Here is a 15,421-nt window from a genome sequence, read left to right as displayed (position 1 = left end):
AGTGACCTTTCTGTTTTGTATTGTTCAATTCAGACATGATTTTTAGATGTGTGCATGACTACAACATCCTGGCTCCTCTCCTGGCTTTCTGTTTTTGCTGCTGTGCAAGCACTTCTTTAGGCTAAATATTTGATGATGCTTTCACAAAATAAACAGTTGAAAGTAATGTTTGTCTCATAATTGTTACTGCAGTGTTTTTCTAGTTTGCATACTTTGTATTACTTGTGCCTGCTCAGTATATTGCTTACTCTTTCTTTGAGAGTGTATTAATATTCTGCTTTAAGACGAAATAAGTTGATCTTGTTTTCCAGCATGAACCTTAGAGAGGTGCTGAAGAAGTATGGCAAAGATGTTGGTTTGCATATAAAAGCTGTGCGGTCCTATAGTCAGCAGCTGTTTTTTGCCCTCAAACTTCTGAAAAGATGCAACATCCTGCATGCTGACATCAAGCCGGACAATATTTTGGTAAGTTTTGCTCATAATAGCTTTTATTGTTCTTATGGTTATGTTTATTGCATATTTGTGCTGGTGATGCAGTATTTTTGCGAAATCAAGACATTATTTTTTAGTTTAGCTTCAGTATTTATCTGAGCTGATGTGGTAAGGCCACATTTTAAACTCTGGAAAGTGAGAAATTTTAGACAGTTGAATGTGAAGTACCAGTTGTTTTACAAGGTGGAAATGATTAGCGTCTTCAGGATTGACGGAAAAGGGGCCAACATTTGCTAAATTTTTGGAATCTGCCTTGTGATGATTATTTTGATATAGATCATAAGATCTGTTACAGCAGCAATCCACCTTTTGCATGACCATAGTGCACTTGCGGTGTGCCCCAACGGAAAGTGTCTGAAACAATTTGGCAAGTATCAGCCATTTTCCAGAGTGGGCAGCACGCAAATCGGGAGAAGCAGGCAGCTCTGGTCACCTGTACAGCAGGGGGGCTCAAACAATGTTTTGGATGAGAACTTTGTGTCAGGGCTTTTCTGTCATTGCGGCCATTGAGCTAGCTTTTCTGAGCAATCCATGACAGCATGGAATGTGCTTTGAAGCAGTCATTTGATAGCGCGAAGACAGGTGTATAGAAAATGTTTTGCAATTATTGCTTACCCAGAAGAGAGTTCTTTACCTAAAGTGGTGCCATCTTGTTAGCTACGAGGCTCATTTCAACCGTTGCTAGCTGCCAATAATGCGATGTTGTGCTGCTCGTTTAGTCCACTTTAGCATAGACTTTAGCAAAGACAAAAAGAAGAAATGAGCCGTGTGTATAGTATCTGTGCAGCCCAGACGGTTATAAAATTTTGTTTGGGTGGCCAGGCAAACTGCAGCTGTCTCTTGTAATAGCACTGTCAATATTACAGTTACAGAATTGGTAGCATAGGCTCCACCTTTAACAGGATGGCCAGAAGTACTGCTGAACTCCTTTGTACAGAGACCGAATGGCAAAATAGAAACTGCCTGTGTGCAAATAACCTTTGTAGCCCTTGACTATTTGGCATTTAAATTTCTGATGTGCTAACCACTGTGTGCTAGCTGATCTTCTTGTCCATAGGCAAGTCTTATTTTGTTTGTTCAGTTATTGTTACAGAATGAAATCAAGTGCAAAATCCTGCTAACAAAGCTTATTTTGATGCCAAGAGAAAACCACTCGTGTGGCATGTGGCTAATAAACAGAGCACAGATTCAACATTGCTCATTTCACATTGCATACCTGCTTGCTGTTGCTGTGGTCCACTGCCTATTAAGTTTATTACGCCATCCACAAGGTAGCGCCACGGCACAATGCAAGAGGCAGGTGGCTTCATTTTGTACATGTAGGGACATTCAAAGACATTTAACAAAGCTATGTACACAGCTGTGATGCATCGAAATCTACATTCTTAATTCATGCCCTTGTAAGCCACTTGGGTCTTGTGGCGAGGCAACCTCAGTTCCTTAGCAGATAGGGCGTTCTGCTTCTGAACATGATATCACAGGTAGGATGCTTGGATGTTGCAGCCACTGAGGTGGACAAAGCAGAAATAAAAAAGTGCTCACGTTATGGCATTCTGGTGCATTTAGTAAAGCAATGAAGGGGGCTAGTTGGTGAACGTTCATGGTTATATTGCAGAGCCAACAGGAAAAGGCAGAAAACACAGAAAAAATTGAAAAAACGCGTGGTGTTGCCTTACATCCATGGCTTGTCACATCGGATAAAAAAGACAGCCCAACGCCATGACGTTCAAGTTCTGTTCTCCGCCCCGCAAAAACTAAAAGGCATGTGCAAGAAGGTGAACGCAGGATCCAAAGAGGCCAACCCTAGTGGTACGGTCTGTCAGACTAAGCACGCAAAAAAGTACGTGGAATGCGCTACTTCAGTTGTTTACCAAATCCCACTAGACTGCGGGAAAGTATACATTGGGCAAACTGGACGTTGTCTAAACGATAGGTTACGGGAGCACAAATACACGTGCCAGCTTCTGACAGCACCTAGCAACTTGGCCGCACATTGCAAACAGTGCAAATGCTCTCCGCTAATAGAAAGCACCACAGTCATCGGAACATCAAAAACAAAAACGGAGCGAGAAATATGGGAGGCGCTTGCGATAGCTAAAGAAAAAGAGACGTGCGTAAGCACTCCGTCCATCGCGCTTATCAAAGCTGAGGTCGAGTTCGCCAGGGCGAACGGGTGCATGTGAAGGATGTATGCCTGACCCAAACTATAATCACATGTCGTCACCTTGTCATATCTTTTTATATGTACCCCCCCCCCCCCGCACCATATCTCCTTGTATATAAGCACGTTCTTTAACAGTATCAAACAGTTGGTAGTTTGCGCTTCGTCCGTCCACGTCCTGTCCTTCCTTAGTATCGTGTTTGTAAAACTGAGCGCAATATAACCATGAACCATGATTCTGGTGCATGTCTAAAAATTCAGAGTGAGATTACAATCTGGAGCCCTGCATTACGACATTCATCATAACCCTCCGTGTCACTTTGGGATACAATTACCGTACACCTAGAAATTTAAGTGAGGGGTGTGTGTGAGATTTGGGAAAGGGCTAGTGATTACTATCTTCCATGGCAGTGTGTCCGACATCATTGGAAAGCATTGGAAATGTCCGGTTGCATAGCTGTTTCCTGTAAGTAGAAGTGGCTGTGTTTGGCTCTGACTGAGCAAAGTCATGGGAACTCAGCTGTGTCAACTTAGGCGTACGAAAAGCATGCCAGAATTAATGAAAAGCCTAGCATAATTGTGTGCTTGGCAAAGATTTTGCTGGAGCATTGCAGAAAATGAAGGTTGTGCTTTTAACACGGATGATAGCCAACGCTTACTACTAAATACAGGGTGCCCCAGCTGTCATGCACCAAGCATTAAAAAGTCTGATCATTATATATGTGAATAAGATCAAGTACATGTTCAGAGTCCGGTTGAGAAACCACCAGTTGGGGGTGAGGTGTGAGGCGTGGGATGGTTGGAGTGGAACAGTTCAAATATTTTGACCACCATCTAAGCTATGTAGTTAAGGAAAGCTGTGACAGATGTCATCGTACATACCGTATTTACTCGATTCTAACGCATCCTCGATTGTAACGTGCACCCGTTTTCCATGACCAAAAAAAAAAAAAAAAGATGCTGCCCTCGATTGTAACGCACATCCGTTTGCGGTGACCTAAAAAAAGAAAAGTCCTTTACAGTATCGTGCACCTCATTATTACATACAGAAATACAACTTTTTCATTTAGAAAAACAAAGATTTACTCCCAATGCATTAAAGTTGCGATTAATAAAGAAAGTCGCAGTTTCGCCCGAAAGGCGAAGCATTGAATGCGATAGCAAATTAGTAGGCAGCTATACGTAAAGTAAGGATAGTATATCGGCTGTATAAACGTTTATACATTCGCTTCCTAACTAAATGAACAAGCATGGTGCCACGTACGCATAAGCAAACATGACCACGTCTCACTCAATGACTGCGGAAACTTTTTAAGAGAATGCTGGAATGGAGAAGGTGCGCTAGCAGAAGCGAGAGAATTGACCTTTGTGCGGCCTCTCACTACAATATAAACTAATTGACGAGAACACAATGTGATGCGCCTAGATGCGTAGACTGTTGCTTTCAAGATAGGGGCTGTGCGGCCATGTCTATGCAGTAGCAGCCGGAGTAGAACACCTCTCCTGTTTGCGCTAGTTGCACACGCATGTTTCGGGAATTCCGAATGCCTATGATCAGGGGCGTAGCCAGGGTTGAGGCTTATGGGGCTTCACCCCCCCCCCCCCCCTCGAAATTTTCTCGTACTGTCATGCCCTGCCGACCAAAACAACCCCCGGCACCGGAAATCGTGCTCGATTTTGTCTTTCACGCTCGAAAAGACATTTTAGCACGAACATTGTGCAATCGGGCTGGATTTCGCGGCAACGCCCATGCACCGAAAGTCACATATTCCAACGCCAAGGAGCTCCATCCGAGCACAAAGTTTCAGAGGCATTTGGATGGCGAGTGGGCTCGTCGCGGCATTTCGCGGAGGCCGCGGAATCTATAGGGAGCGCTTGGATTTCAATTATGAAACTTTATGAGTATAAAGTTCTCATAATCTTTTGATGCGAAAGGCGCATTGACATTTCCAAAGTCGTGCTTTACATTTTGAATTCCAGAACTATGCGAGTGTAATGTTGGGGCGCTATAACGTAAAACTATTTCAAACATTTCTATTCCTAAATTCAGCAGTCAGCCCTCTGCGATTGGACAAATACTTTTTTTGAACCACCCCCACTTCACCTGTCTCTCACGCGACGTCACGAAAAGGATAGGTCCCCATCTGATATGGCGTGTACACAATGATTATGCATGATTTGACCGAACAAAAGAAAAATAGTTATTTCTGATTCGACGCCTTTTCCCCATTACCCCTTGGTTATTCGTCAAAAGTTTTAGGGCTGCACCCACTTCACCTGTCTCTCACGCGACGTAACAAAACTGCAAAAACTCACTGCGTCAAAGTGACGTGTACGCGTTAAAGATGCATTAATATGCCGAACAAAACTGAATTTTCTTCTGAATAGCCGCAGGCTGCCCCATTCCGAAAGGAATAAAAGATGGCTGCCGCCGATCGCTCAGGCACTGGACTCGCACCTACCTGAGAGCACGGGTTTATTTGCGTGTAATAAAAATTTTTGCATATCTGTGTAACATTTTCGAGCACTTTCGGCACATTTATGACCTCGTTCTGCTTACTATTCTTTGCTGATGATCTGTTTTAGCGTCATTGTTAAGCTTCCGTTGCATGCCGCTGCTATTGTCGACGAGCCACCGCAAGCTAAGTAACGGAGAGCGGACCAATCGCAGATGTCGGGACCACCCTGAAACGTGAAACGTTGGATCGGCTGCTTGTCGCAGTCAAGAACAAACGACGTGGAAAATTGAGGAATGGGGTCTTCTTGCACCACGACAATGCCCGTCCCCACGTCGCTGATGTGGTTAATATGAAACTATCAAAGTTCAAGTGGGAAACGCTTCAAAATCCGCCATACATCCCAGTCTTGTCGCCTTGCAACTTCCACATTTTGGAGCATTTGAAAAAAAAAAAAAACAGCTTAAGGGAATTAAATTCGTGTCAGACGATGACGTGAAAAAGTCAGTTACAGACTTCTTTTGAAACAGCAACCCAAGGAGTTTTATCAGACGGGAATCGCGCAACTCGTTAGTCAGCGGGACAAATGTCTAAATGCTCATGGAGACTACTTTTGAGTAAAGTACCCCGTTTGTCATATATTTGCATTGGCTCACTTTCATTTGACTCGCCCTAGCGTATTTTGCAGAACTTCTGCTTTCTATATGTACTCTCTATTGCGACTGTAATTTCGGAGCAATTGCTCACAATACACGACCGGTGGCAGCTGCTCCTGCGCAATACATTCTAACAAAGGACAGCGTCAGTGAGATTTTCCCCTGGTCATTGCATACATACAAGAATGTAAACAATGTTCTTGAATGTCAGAGAGAGAGAGAGATGCAAATGTGAGGAAGGCAGGTAGGCTAACAGTTTTTTTTTTTAAATATTTGTCTTCAACTTGTTCATTTCATGACCTTTGCATTTTCCATATCAGTGCCATGCACTGCTTTGCTGGTTTCAAACTGATATAGTTTTAAAGTTCATGTGATATTTGCTTTACTTCCTAAGTATACAGAAAACATAGAAGCATTGATAACAGTTATTACGGGCACAATTTTTGAGACTTATGAGTATATTGTTTTATGAAAAAATTCATATTTTACTTGTCTTGACAGTGCGTAGAGTTCAATAATTCGTTTGCAGTATCTTTGGCAATGGCAATGCGGCTGTTATTAATGTTTAATGTATTTCATCCCTCGATAATTTCTATAAGGAGGAGGCCGGAGCTGCAAAGTGAGCCCCCCCCCCCCCCCCCCCCCGAACGAAATTTCTGGCTACGCCACTGCCTGTGATGCCGCCCGATTTCCGCCCATCTCCGCACACATGATCACTTTCCTTTTAATTGCGGAATCGTGATGAACACTTGGCATGTCTTCGCAGTTGGCACTTCCATGCCGACAGAGCAAACACAGAAAACAAGAAGACAGACGGTGGGCTAACCTAAGCGTACATACTACAGCACATGGAGGAAGCTACAGCAGCTAGGCTCAAAGTGTGTATGAGGCAGCCATTTTCAAATGCCGATGGCGATATGGTAACACAGTTAGGGTCGTACTCGATTCTAACGCACAAGTAATTTTTGGACCCGTTTTATCGGGAAAAAAGTGCACGTTAGATTCAAGTAAATACGGTATACAGTCTCCTTTGTAATATGTGGCCACTTGATCGTGGAAAAGTGGAGGTGAGCGGAAAATCATTATTCGCACTGCGCAAAGTAACTAACTAGTAGTTTTGTTGTTACCACTCTAAAGGCCAAACTACACGTACGTGTGCTGGTGCACGAAAGCTTGCACTCACGCGCCTTGTGTGTGCCGCGCCTCACAAGCAATGGCGGTTTGAACCTACAAGGCTCACGCCCGCTTGGCTCGCTATTTTTGCCTTGGTAGGTATTGTTTTGTATTTTTGTGAGGCAGCCATAGCACTGATATTTGTGTGAAGAAAATATCTGGCCTCGTGCCATGCTTCGACGCATACGATCCGTCCTGCACCATCTGCACATGCGTGAGGCACTTGGGCACGAGCTTTCACGGGCCAGCAAGCATACATGTAGCTTGTCCTTTAGGCTGAAACAGCAAGGCAGATTTGTGAATGAAAAAAATCTTAAAAATTGTATTTTTCAGCGACTGTTCCTCATGGAAAAAGTTTACTGTTTCCTGTGCCCTTTGGGAGGAATGGGACCGCGCAATGTGGGAGGAGTAGGACACTATACAACATCTCTGTTACTCTACTGCATGCTTTTGTTATTTTAATTGCACATTTACTCTATATAATTGGCTGTTTATTCTTGCATATTTATAACTGTCTCAAAAACGCTTCTTAGGATAGAATTTACATATAAGCATGTATAGTGCATGATGAAGGGACTGCACATACGTCAGAGAAAGGCATCAGGGAAACGGAAACACACCTTCAGGAGGAAACTGGCATATGAAGTGGTGACAAGTCCATTACTATAATGTCAGAAAAATCTTTAGACAGTGACTTGTCCCTTCCTGACAATGAGCTTCAGAGCATACTGACAATCGACATTTAATAGGCACCAGTACTTTTTGCTTGTACGATTGACAAAAAAAAATTGGTCTTTTTTATTGGCAGCAATTGAAAAGCATTTACGGCAGGGGTATAGTTGAGAAGTTAATAAAAAGAAAAGGAGAAACATATACATTTTGTTTTTTCTGCTCATCTAGATGTGTGTAAAAAAAAAGCAAAGGCCTTGTGTCAAAACCATCAGAGCCACAAATGGCTGGAAAACTAAGACTGAGGTCCTTGTTTGTGTTCAGTATCAACTTGTCCACATATAATGTCAAGTAGACAAATATTTAAGGCCATATGTAATGTGTCCCATTTCTCCAACATGATGTCCCACTCCTCCCTAAGGAAAGGGTGGTGTGGGGCACACCTTGTTGTCTAAAATCTGGTTGTCATGCCGCGACTGTGCCTGGCGCGGCCACGCGCACCAGGTTCACGTTGAACTGAGAGGCAGCACGAAGGAGAATTCGCTTGCCGCTACTGCTGCTCTTCATCACGTCAGTGTTCTGAAAGCGATTGTCCGTGGTCATCGAGTGAGATGTGTTTATATTTGTCTGTGCGTACTGTGACACCATGCTTGTTAACTTATGTAATGAGCAAATGTTTACAGCACTTGGTACAGCTAATAAAGCTGCTAACCTTACTGCGTATAGCTGTCTAATAATTTGCTACTGCAATCAATGCCTCACCTTTTGGGTGAAACTGTGACTTTGTTTCAAATTTTCATGAATGTCCTTAAACAAAAAACTTTTGCTTCATTGTAGCTGAATGAATGTCTGGTGTAAATTTAGAGAAGTTTAGCTTGTATCCATGCGGTAAATAAAGGAAGCAAAAAAAATAAATAAATAAAAAACTTGAAAACTGTTCCATTCTGCCTTTCCCCTAATTTTTACTTCCTGACATCTATTAAGTTAAAGGGGCCCTGAACCACTTTTTATGAAGTCCAGAAATGCATTTGACATTAAATGAGACTATTTCAGAAATACTTTGCTGCAAGAAGTACTAGAATGCATTCAGCAGAAACGGATTTATTGGCCATCAAACTTTGTGTTAGTGGTGCTTCCATTCCTTCAATGACTTGGGCTGCGAAGGCTATGGCAGAGCGTGGCGTGCCCACAATGCTCCACTTACTGAATGTCACTGTGGTGCACAGTTCAAATTTGATTTTGAATGTTCACATAGGCGCTACTATTTCCGATTTTAATGCCTATGAGGCGCCAAATGCGGTTGTCCTTAGTGAGCTGCAGTGCGCCCAGCCAGCGGACTCATCATGGCAGCACACAACGGCTGAGGTATCTATATTACGTACCAGACTGCAGCTACATAGAACTCCAGTGCGTATGCGCAGCATTTACTTTGTACACAACAAGGCTTGAGTGCCTGCTTGCACTCATATGCTCCAGTCTGGCCATGCTATGTGGTGTGGACTGGCTTTGTTCTGTACCAGCTTGACCAACAGACAGTATCCACATCAAACTTGTGCATTTTGAAGCGCTATCAATCGTCAATATAAAGTGAGGCCTGCCAAGGCATTTAACCAGGAGCGGTCAGGGGTGAGCGCATGTTGGCAAGCATGGGTGTGGTCTGACCTTAAGTTTCTCGTGGTTATAGGCTAGTTGAGTGTCAAAACTAATCGAAATTACCGTAATGAGACCCGATGTCTACAATACCGATAAGCGGGGTGGCCAAGGTTTAATTCCTATGTAGGCATCCGTGGCCGAGTGCAAGCAGATGATAGTTGGCTTCTTCCGAAAGTGCGCAAGTTTATCGAACTTCAAAAGCAGATAATCACTTTACTTCAGCCTGTTTATTAAACTGCGTCAATAAATGTGCATAGTAACAGTAGGGAGAAGTGTACTGATCCAAACACCATTCTTGATTGATGTCAGCTGTTGGCCAGTAGCAGCTGCATAGGGGAATCTGCTATATTATACCTGCTATATCATCATCAGCCAATTTTATGTCCACTGCAGGATGAAGGCCTCTCCCTGCGATCTCCAAAAACCCGTCCTGCGCCAACCATTTCGAACTTATGCCTGCGAATTTCCTAATTTCATCACCCCACCTCGTTTTCTGCCATCCTCAACTGCGCTTCCCTTCTCTTGGCACCCATTCTGTAACTCTGATGGTCCACCGGTTATCTATCCTACGCATTCCATGGCCTAACCAGGTCCATGGTCTTTCTCTTAATGTCAACTAGAATATCAGCTATTATAATTTGCTCTCCGATCCACACCGCTCTCTTCCTGTCTCTTAACGTTACACCTAACATTCTTCGTTTCATCACTCTTTGTGCGGCCCTTAACTTGTTCTCGAGCTTCTTTGTCAGAAGAGGAATTGGCCTCCCTAGTGCAATATTTGGCCACTACCTCCTTCATGACTCCTTCAATAGATGAGATAAAGCGCCCAAAAAAGAGTGAGAAACAGGCTTCTGTTGAAAAGGGAGCATTTGAGAGAAAGGTGACTTCACGCTCCACTTGCAAGCTCCATGTGCCTCGGACTGCAAAACTTGGCTGAGATGTTCACAGCAGCTTATGCTATCAGCGGACTGTGTAAATTATTCAATTAATAATTAAATTGTTGAGATGTCAATTAGGGCATTGTAGAGAATTGTAAAAGACATCAAAATGAAATGAAGAAAACAAATCAGTGAAATGTGAAAAATACCGTGTGAATATGCACTTTCCCTCATGGTATAGCTGTGCCATCAGACAGCCTCAATTAAAAAGCAAGCTGTTTATCTCAGGCTCACCACTCATGGCAGCACATTTCCATAATGTTGATACACAATCATCGCTGGGAGCTGTTGGCAAATCATGGAAAGAACATGCATGTGTTGCCACTCGGCCCAGTTAACAGATGGACATCTTGCTTTCTGCTGAGACTGTTTAATGGAGCTACTGGGCTTCTTTGATTACACAGTCCCGGACTGTCTCAAACCATCCGCGGCTTCCAGTCTGACTAGCCCTGATAGAAGGGCACGTCACAGTTGCATGATCCAGCTGTCGGGGACTGCTTGAGCTTTTACGCGAAAGCACCATGACCGAAAATCATTTTCCTGTCTACCTTTGTCTGCTCATAGCTACTCATAGATAGCATCACTACTCAGCGGATCCATTATCATGGGCTCCAAGATGGTGCAGCCTCAGAGGCCATGTCGCTGACATAACCATAATGCTTGCATAGTGGAATCGCAGCCTGAGCGCATAGAATGTGCTCACAAAGCAAAGTTTACTGTGCATTCTCGCTCTTCGGGCCACTTAACTGGTGTATTTAAGCTCCCTCATTGCCTGTGAAAGTTAAGCAGAATGTCCATACGAACGTAAGCAAAATCTCAATCATACCACATTGTTGTTCATGCAGAAAGCGGCCGTTGATATCTTTAAAGCTCATGAGACCATCTACGAAAAGCTGACACGCGTCTTGAACAGAGCGCATGTACACGGTCTACTGCTTCTGCACATCAAAAAGCAAGTGCTCGAACTTGGCAGCAGAAAAGATCATCATATGGGAACAGCAATCAGCGAAGCTCCTATTGTATACAATCCCAGCTACCAGCGAGTAACAGCCACATATGCAATAGGATATGCTTTCTTGCACCCTGGTTTCTCACCTGACAGGTGAAATCCGTATATTTACTACTCGTATAGTAATGAGCATGACAGATTTTGTGAAACGCATCAAAAAAAGCAAGCATGTACACCTGATTTCCATGCTTGTCTCTTAAAAGAAAACATGGACTAAAGCTGCAGGATTACATGGCTTATGAAAAGCTTGCATAATGGCACACAAAGCGCCGATGTAAGAGACGTGATAGCTAAGTGCACAATGCTTGTCGTCTGGAACATGCGATGTATGCAGAAGCACATGGCAACTTTCTTAACATGACGGCAGACCCCAAGTGCATCTTTTTCAGGCAGCCATTGTCGGTTAGCTGCTTGTGTTTGTCCGAGCAAAAATCTGCAGACAGCTCCTACAGTCTGCGGGCAGTCCGGAACTTCTGGTCTGTGAAAAAATGAGCGTACTTCTGACAACTCTGATTAGTGGGCGGAGCTTCTGAAGTTGTCCGAGCAAATCGAATGCAGCACAGCAGTCCCAAGCAGTCCAGGACTGTCAGGCACTGCTAATTGAAGAGGCCCACTATCTTGTGCGTGGTGCAGGCGGGTAGTCAAATGGTATATTTAAATTTTCACAGAATTTCTCTTTTGCTGGAAAAAATAAACACGTAACAGGTATGTTTGGAACTATCTCATTCTCACCTCTCTTACGATTCTCTACAACTCCCTTATTGACATCTTGACAATTAAAAGAATTAAATAGCTACAGAATTCATTTTAAATAACTAATTGCATTTCAGGGAGTAAAAATAACTGGTGGTTTCTCAACTGGACTCAAAAAGCATGCACTTATCTTATTTGCATAGAATGATTGTATTTTTTTAAAGCTTGTATGATAGCTGGGACACCCTGCATATAACAACCACATGGAACATTTACAAAGTATTTGCTTCAGTGTGGCATTTCCTGCTTTCAGTGCACTTAGCAGGGCAATGATGCTGTTATTGCTGAAATGTCCATCATGGAATATTCAGTTTAGGTGAATGCCACATGGGATTACCGTAGTTACCACATGCACCCATTATACAGCCTTTATAGATGTGCTGAAAACCCTTGACATTGCTGCAGTCAAATGCTTTGGAAATATTTCATGTGTTTGCTGTGGTAAGTCATGCCATGGGAAACTTTGTCACTTCTCAACTTTCAGCTTTTTCTTTTCCACTGCTCTTACCAGATTATGCATGATGGTGTTTATGTTGAAGAGAATGACTTGTCTGTGAGGGAAACTTGCATTGCTGGCAAAGGCATATTCTAGGAAAGCAGACAGACTGCCCAGTGAAAAGTGGTCTCCATGTTTGATGAACTGAGAAGAGGTGTTTGTACTATCATGTTGGAATAAAACTTGAGCAAAAAATAAAGTAGAACTCCCCTTAAAGGGTACCCTGAAACACTTTTTTAACATAATAAGAAAATGCTGCCGATCTGTAGACGAGGCTCCTGTGAACATGAGCCAAGTATTTGCACTGCATGCAGCAGGAAGTTCACAATCTGGTGGAAAAATCGCTTGCTGTCTCCTATGCAATGTCGTCATGTAGCTGCTTTGCAAGCAGCCAAGCCCATCAACAGATTTTGGCCGATTTTGTGGTTGTGAGGACATTCTCAGTAATACTACAATTGCTAATTTTGAATTAAATCAATGAAAAATACAGTCAATCCCGGTTATATCGAACTCTCAAAATAACGCCTATCAGTTCGATATAGGGCATAATTCGATATAAGCCTGCTGAAGAATTGGGCATCATAAAAGCACATACCATATTCTAAAAGCACTTTATTGATGAAACTAGCTTAGTTTCACATGAAATAGTCCTGTATTTTCTTCTGCTTCGGCAATTTCGCTGCCTGCGATGCACGCACTTCTCCACATTAGTCTAAAGAGTTGCAGCAGGTGCGGCCGCAACCTTCCACATTCGTGCAGAAGCGCCGGACTTGTGCGAGTGCACCAGTCACCTCGGATGATGTCGGCAAAGGATCGACATTGCTTTCCTCATTGTGCCCACTATCACTTGTGCTCGTTGTGCTCCGTACAACGTTGGCAATGTAGTCTGTTTTCGGGCTCTCCCGTGGTCGCGACACCATCATCTGCACTCACAAACTCATCGACCGTTGATCCGTCAGAGGCTTGCGGAAATTCAGACAGCTGGCTCCAAACTTTGGCGACACCGGCAACGGCTTCGTCGCACTCACCAGTATTTTCAGAGTCGTCACTGGGCATGCGGAAGCCGGCACGTCTGAAGCAATTTCGGATGGACCCCTTGCACACAGCCGGCTTGACGTCGCTGTGCGTACGCATCGGGCACCACGGGCACTGGGTCGCGAGTTTGTCTGCTTTAGCCCTTATCTTCCCCTTCTTCTTCCTTCAAGATCGTGCTAAAAGTGCTCCTCGAAATATTGCACGCTGCGGCAACATCCGACTTCTCACTGAGTTCGACTCTATTCAGGATTCACGTGAATCAGCTTCACGGCGAAAGGCATATTTTGTTGCTTTGCACTAGCCATCACGGCAGCACAAGCGGGAGAAGGCCCACTAGGCACAGACACAATGAACCAGAAAAGCAGTGAGACCATGGGCACTTCCACCATCCTGCACGACGAGGGCACAAGAGCCTCTGATTGGCTGTTTGAGCAAACGCTGCAGTCGCACCAGGATAATTTTTCCCAGGGGAGTGTCTATGGCTCGCACGACGCGGCGTGGTCACGGTAGGCAGATCTGGTGAATGGAGCCGTGCCGCCGGTTTTCCCCGCCACCACGACGGAAAGCCAACTCCTGGGGGCACTTTGCGCTGCTTGACGTTCGATATATCGGGAGTCACTGCTATTTTTGTTCGATGTAAGCGTAATTTTTGCTGTATATACTTATTGTAACTATACCGTGCTCAGAAATTGTTCGATATACAGGATAATTCTACGTAAACGGGTTCGATATAGTTGGGTTTGACTGTACACGTCTGCAATCTCAAAAGGCCAAAAAAAAAAAAGAGGGTGTCATTTTTGCTTTTCCAGTCTTCGCATGCCAGTTGTGCATAGTCACCTCCGTCTGTTGAGCATGGCCTCCGAGATAGCACTGGCATGCTGCATAGCGTAGGTACTGTGGCTGCCACGGTGTGCTGCAATGAGTCCTCTTGTAGGCAAGCCAATCAGACAACCATGCACATTGATTAGTCTTTGTAAGTGATGTAGCTCCAGGTGCCCATTTCATGTCGAGAGAGAGCTGTACATGCCTGAACCTGAAGTAGCGTCGTAAAGAAAAAAGCAAATGAAAAAAAAAAAACTTTTGGATGGGGCCTTGCATTCTTGTCAACCCCCTTGTGTAGCTTCCAGCGTGCTAGTGGCGGCAAAAGGAGAGAGAAAGTCACACATCAATGCAATAACTTTCTCTAACTCTCCTTATACTTGAAGGTTTTGAAAAATTCTTGCAAGGAGGCTCATGTTGTGACATCCTTCAATAGTGAGGCCATTCTGTTATCAGTTAGAAAAGTGTTTCAGAGCCCCTTTAAGGTTACTACAAGTTGTGATGTGGAAACATTGCATAACGAGGTACTAAAGGCACCCTAGCCTCAAAGCCAAGCATCTGTAAATGAACCGCACTAGTGTTGCACATACTGATTAATGGGGAAAGGTTGTGTTTCATTCCAGCATGGTGTACATTGGGCAATGCTGTGAGTAGTGTCTCATCTTTAATAATCTGTTGGTGTTCATGAACTTTTCTCATTCTTCTTACTTCAGGTAAATGAGACGAAGCTGGTCTTAAAGCTATGCGATTTTGGCTCAGCTTCTCATGTGGCTGAAAATGACATCACACCTTACCTTGTCAGCAGGTTTTACCGTGCACCAGAAATAGGTGAGATGACCCTTTAGTGGTTTCAGACTTATGCCTCGTATTCACAGAATTTCCTTTGAAAGGTAAAATAAGGCTTGTGGAGTAGGGAGTTAACCCATTAAGGCCCCCAAAAAATGTACTGGTTACGTTTTGTTGATGTGTATTTATACACCCAATTGGAAATTGGGTGTATAAATTGAAATTGGGTGTATATATTGGGTGAACTTGAATTAACAAGGTTCCACCTTTGCAAGAACTGTTTTATTTGTATTTGGGATCGTGAATATTTGCACATCTCTGGTGA

The 15,421-nt window shown here is 43.7% G+C and overlaps 1 protein-coding gene across 8 annotated transcripts in view; it reads left to right on the top strand.

The window, feature by feature from the left end:
- Positions 1 to 15,421, top strand: part of Prp4k (Pre-mRNA processing factor 4 kinase) — a 130,066-nt gene that overhangs the window by 77,789 nt on the left and 36,856 nt on the right. For all 8 annotated transcript variants that reach the window (XR_012823331.1, XR_012823333.1, XR_012823330.1 and 5 more), the window contains exons 13-14: positions 312 to 465; positions 15,024 to 15,138. Coding sequence is in view for 3 of the 8 variants with exons in the window: in XM_075672241.1 (XP_075528356.1) it covers positions 312 to 465; positions 15,024 to 15,138 (269 nt within the window). In the remaining 5 variants the exon portion in view is untranslated. The remainder of the gene's footprint in view (positions 1 to 311; positions 466 to 15,023; positions 15,139 to 15,421) is intronic.

Source organism: Dermacentor variabilis, chromosome 1 (assembly GCF_050947875.1).
Source record: "Dermacentor variabilis isolate Ectoservices chromosome 1, ASM5094787v1, whole genome shotgun sequence".
Classification (NCBI taxonomy): domain Eukaryota; kingdom Metazoa; phylum Arthropoda; class Arachnida; order Ixodida; family Ixodidae; genus Dermacentor; species Dermacentor variabilis.
Note: the sequence above shows the minus strand (reverse complement) of the source record. Positions and strands in the feature narration are given on the sequence as shown.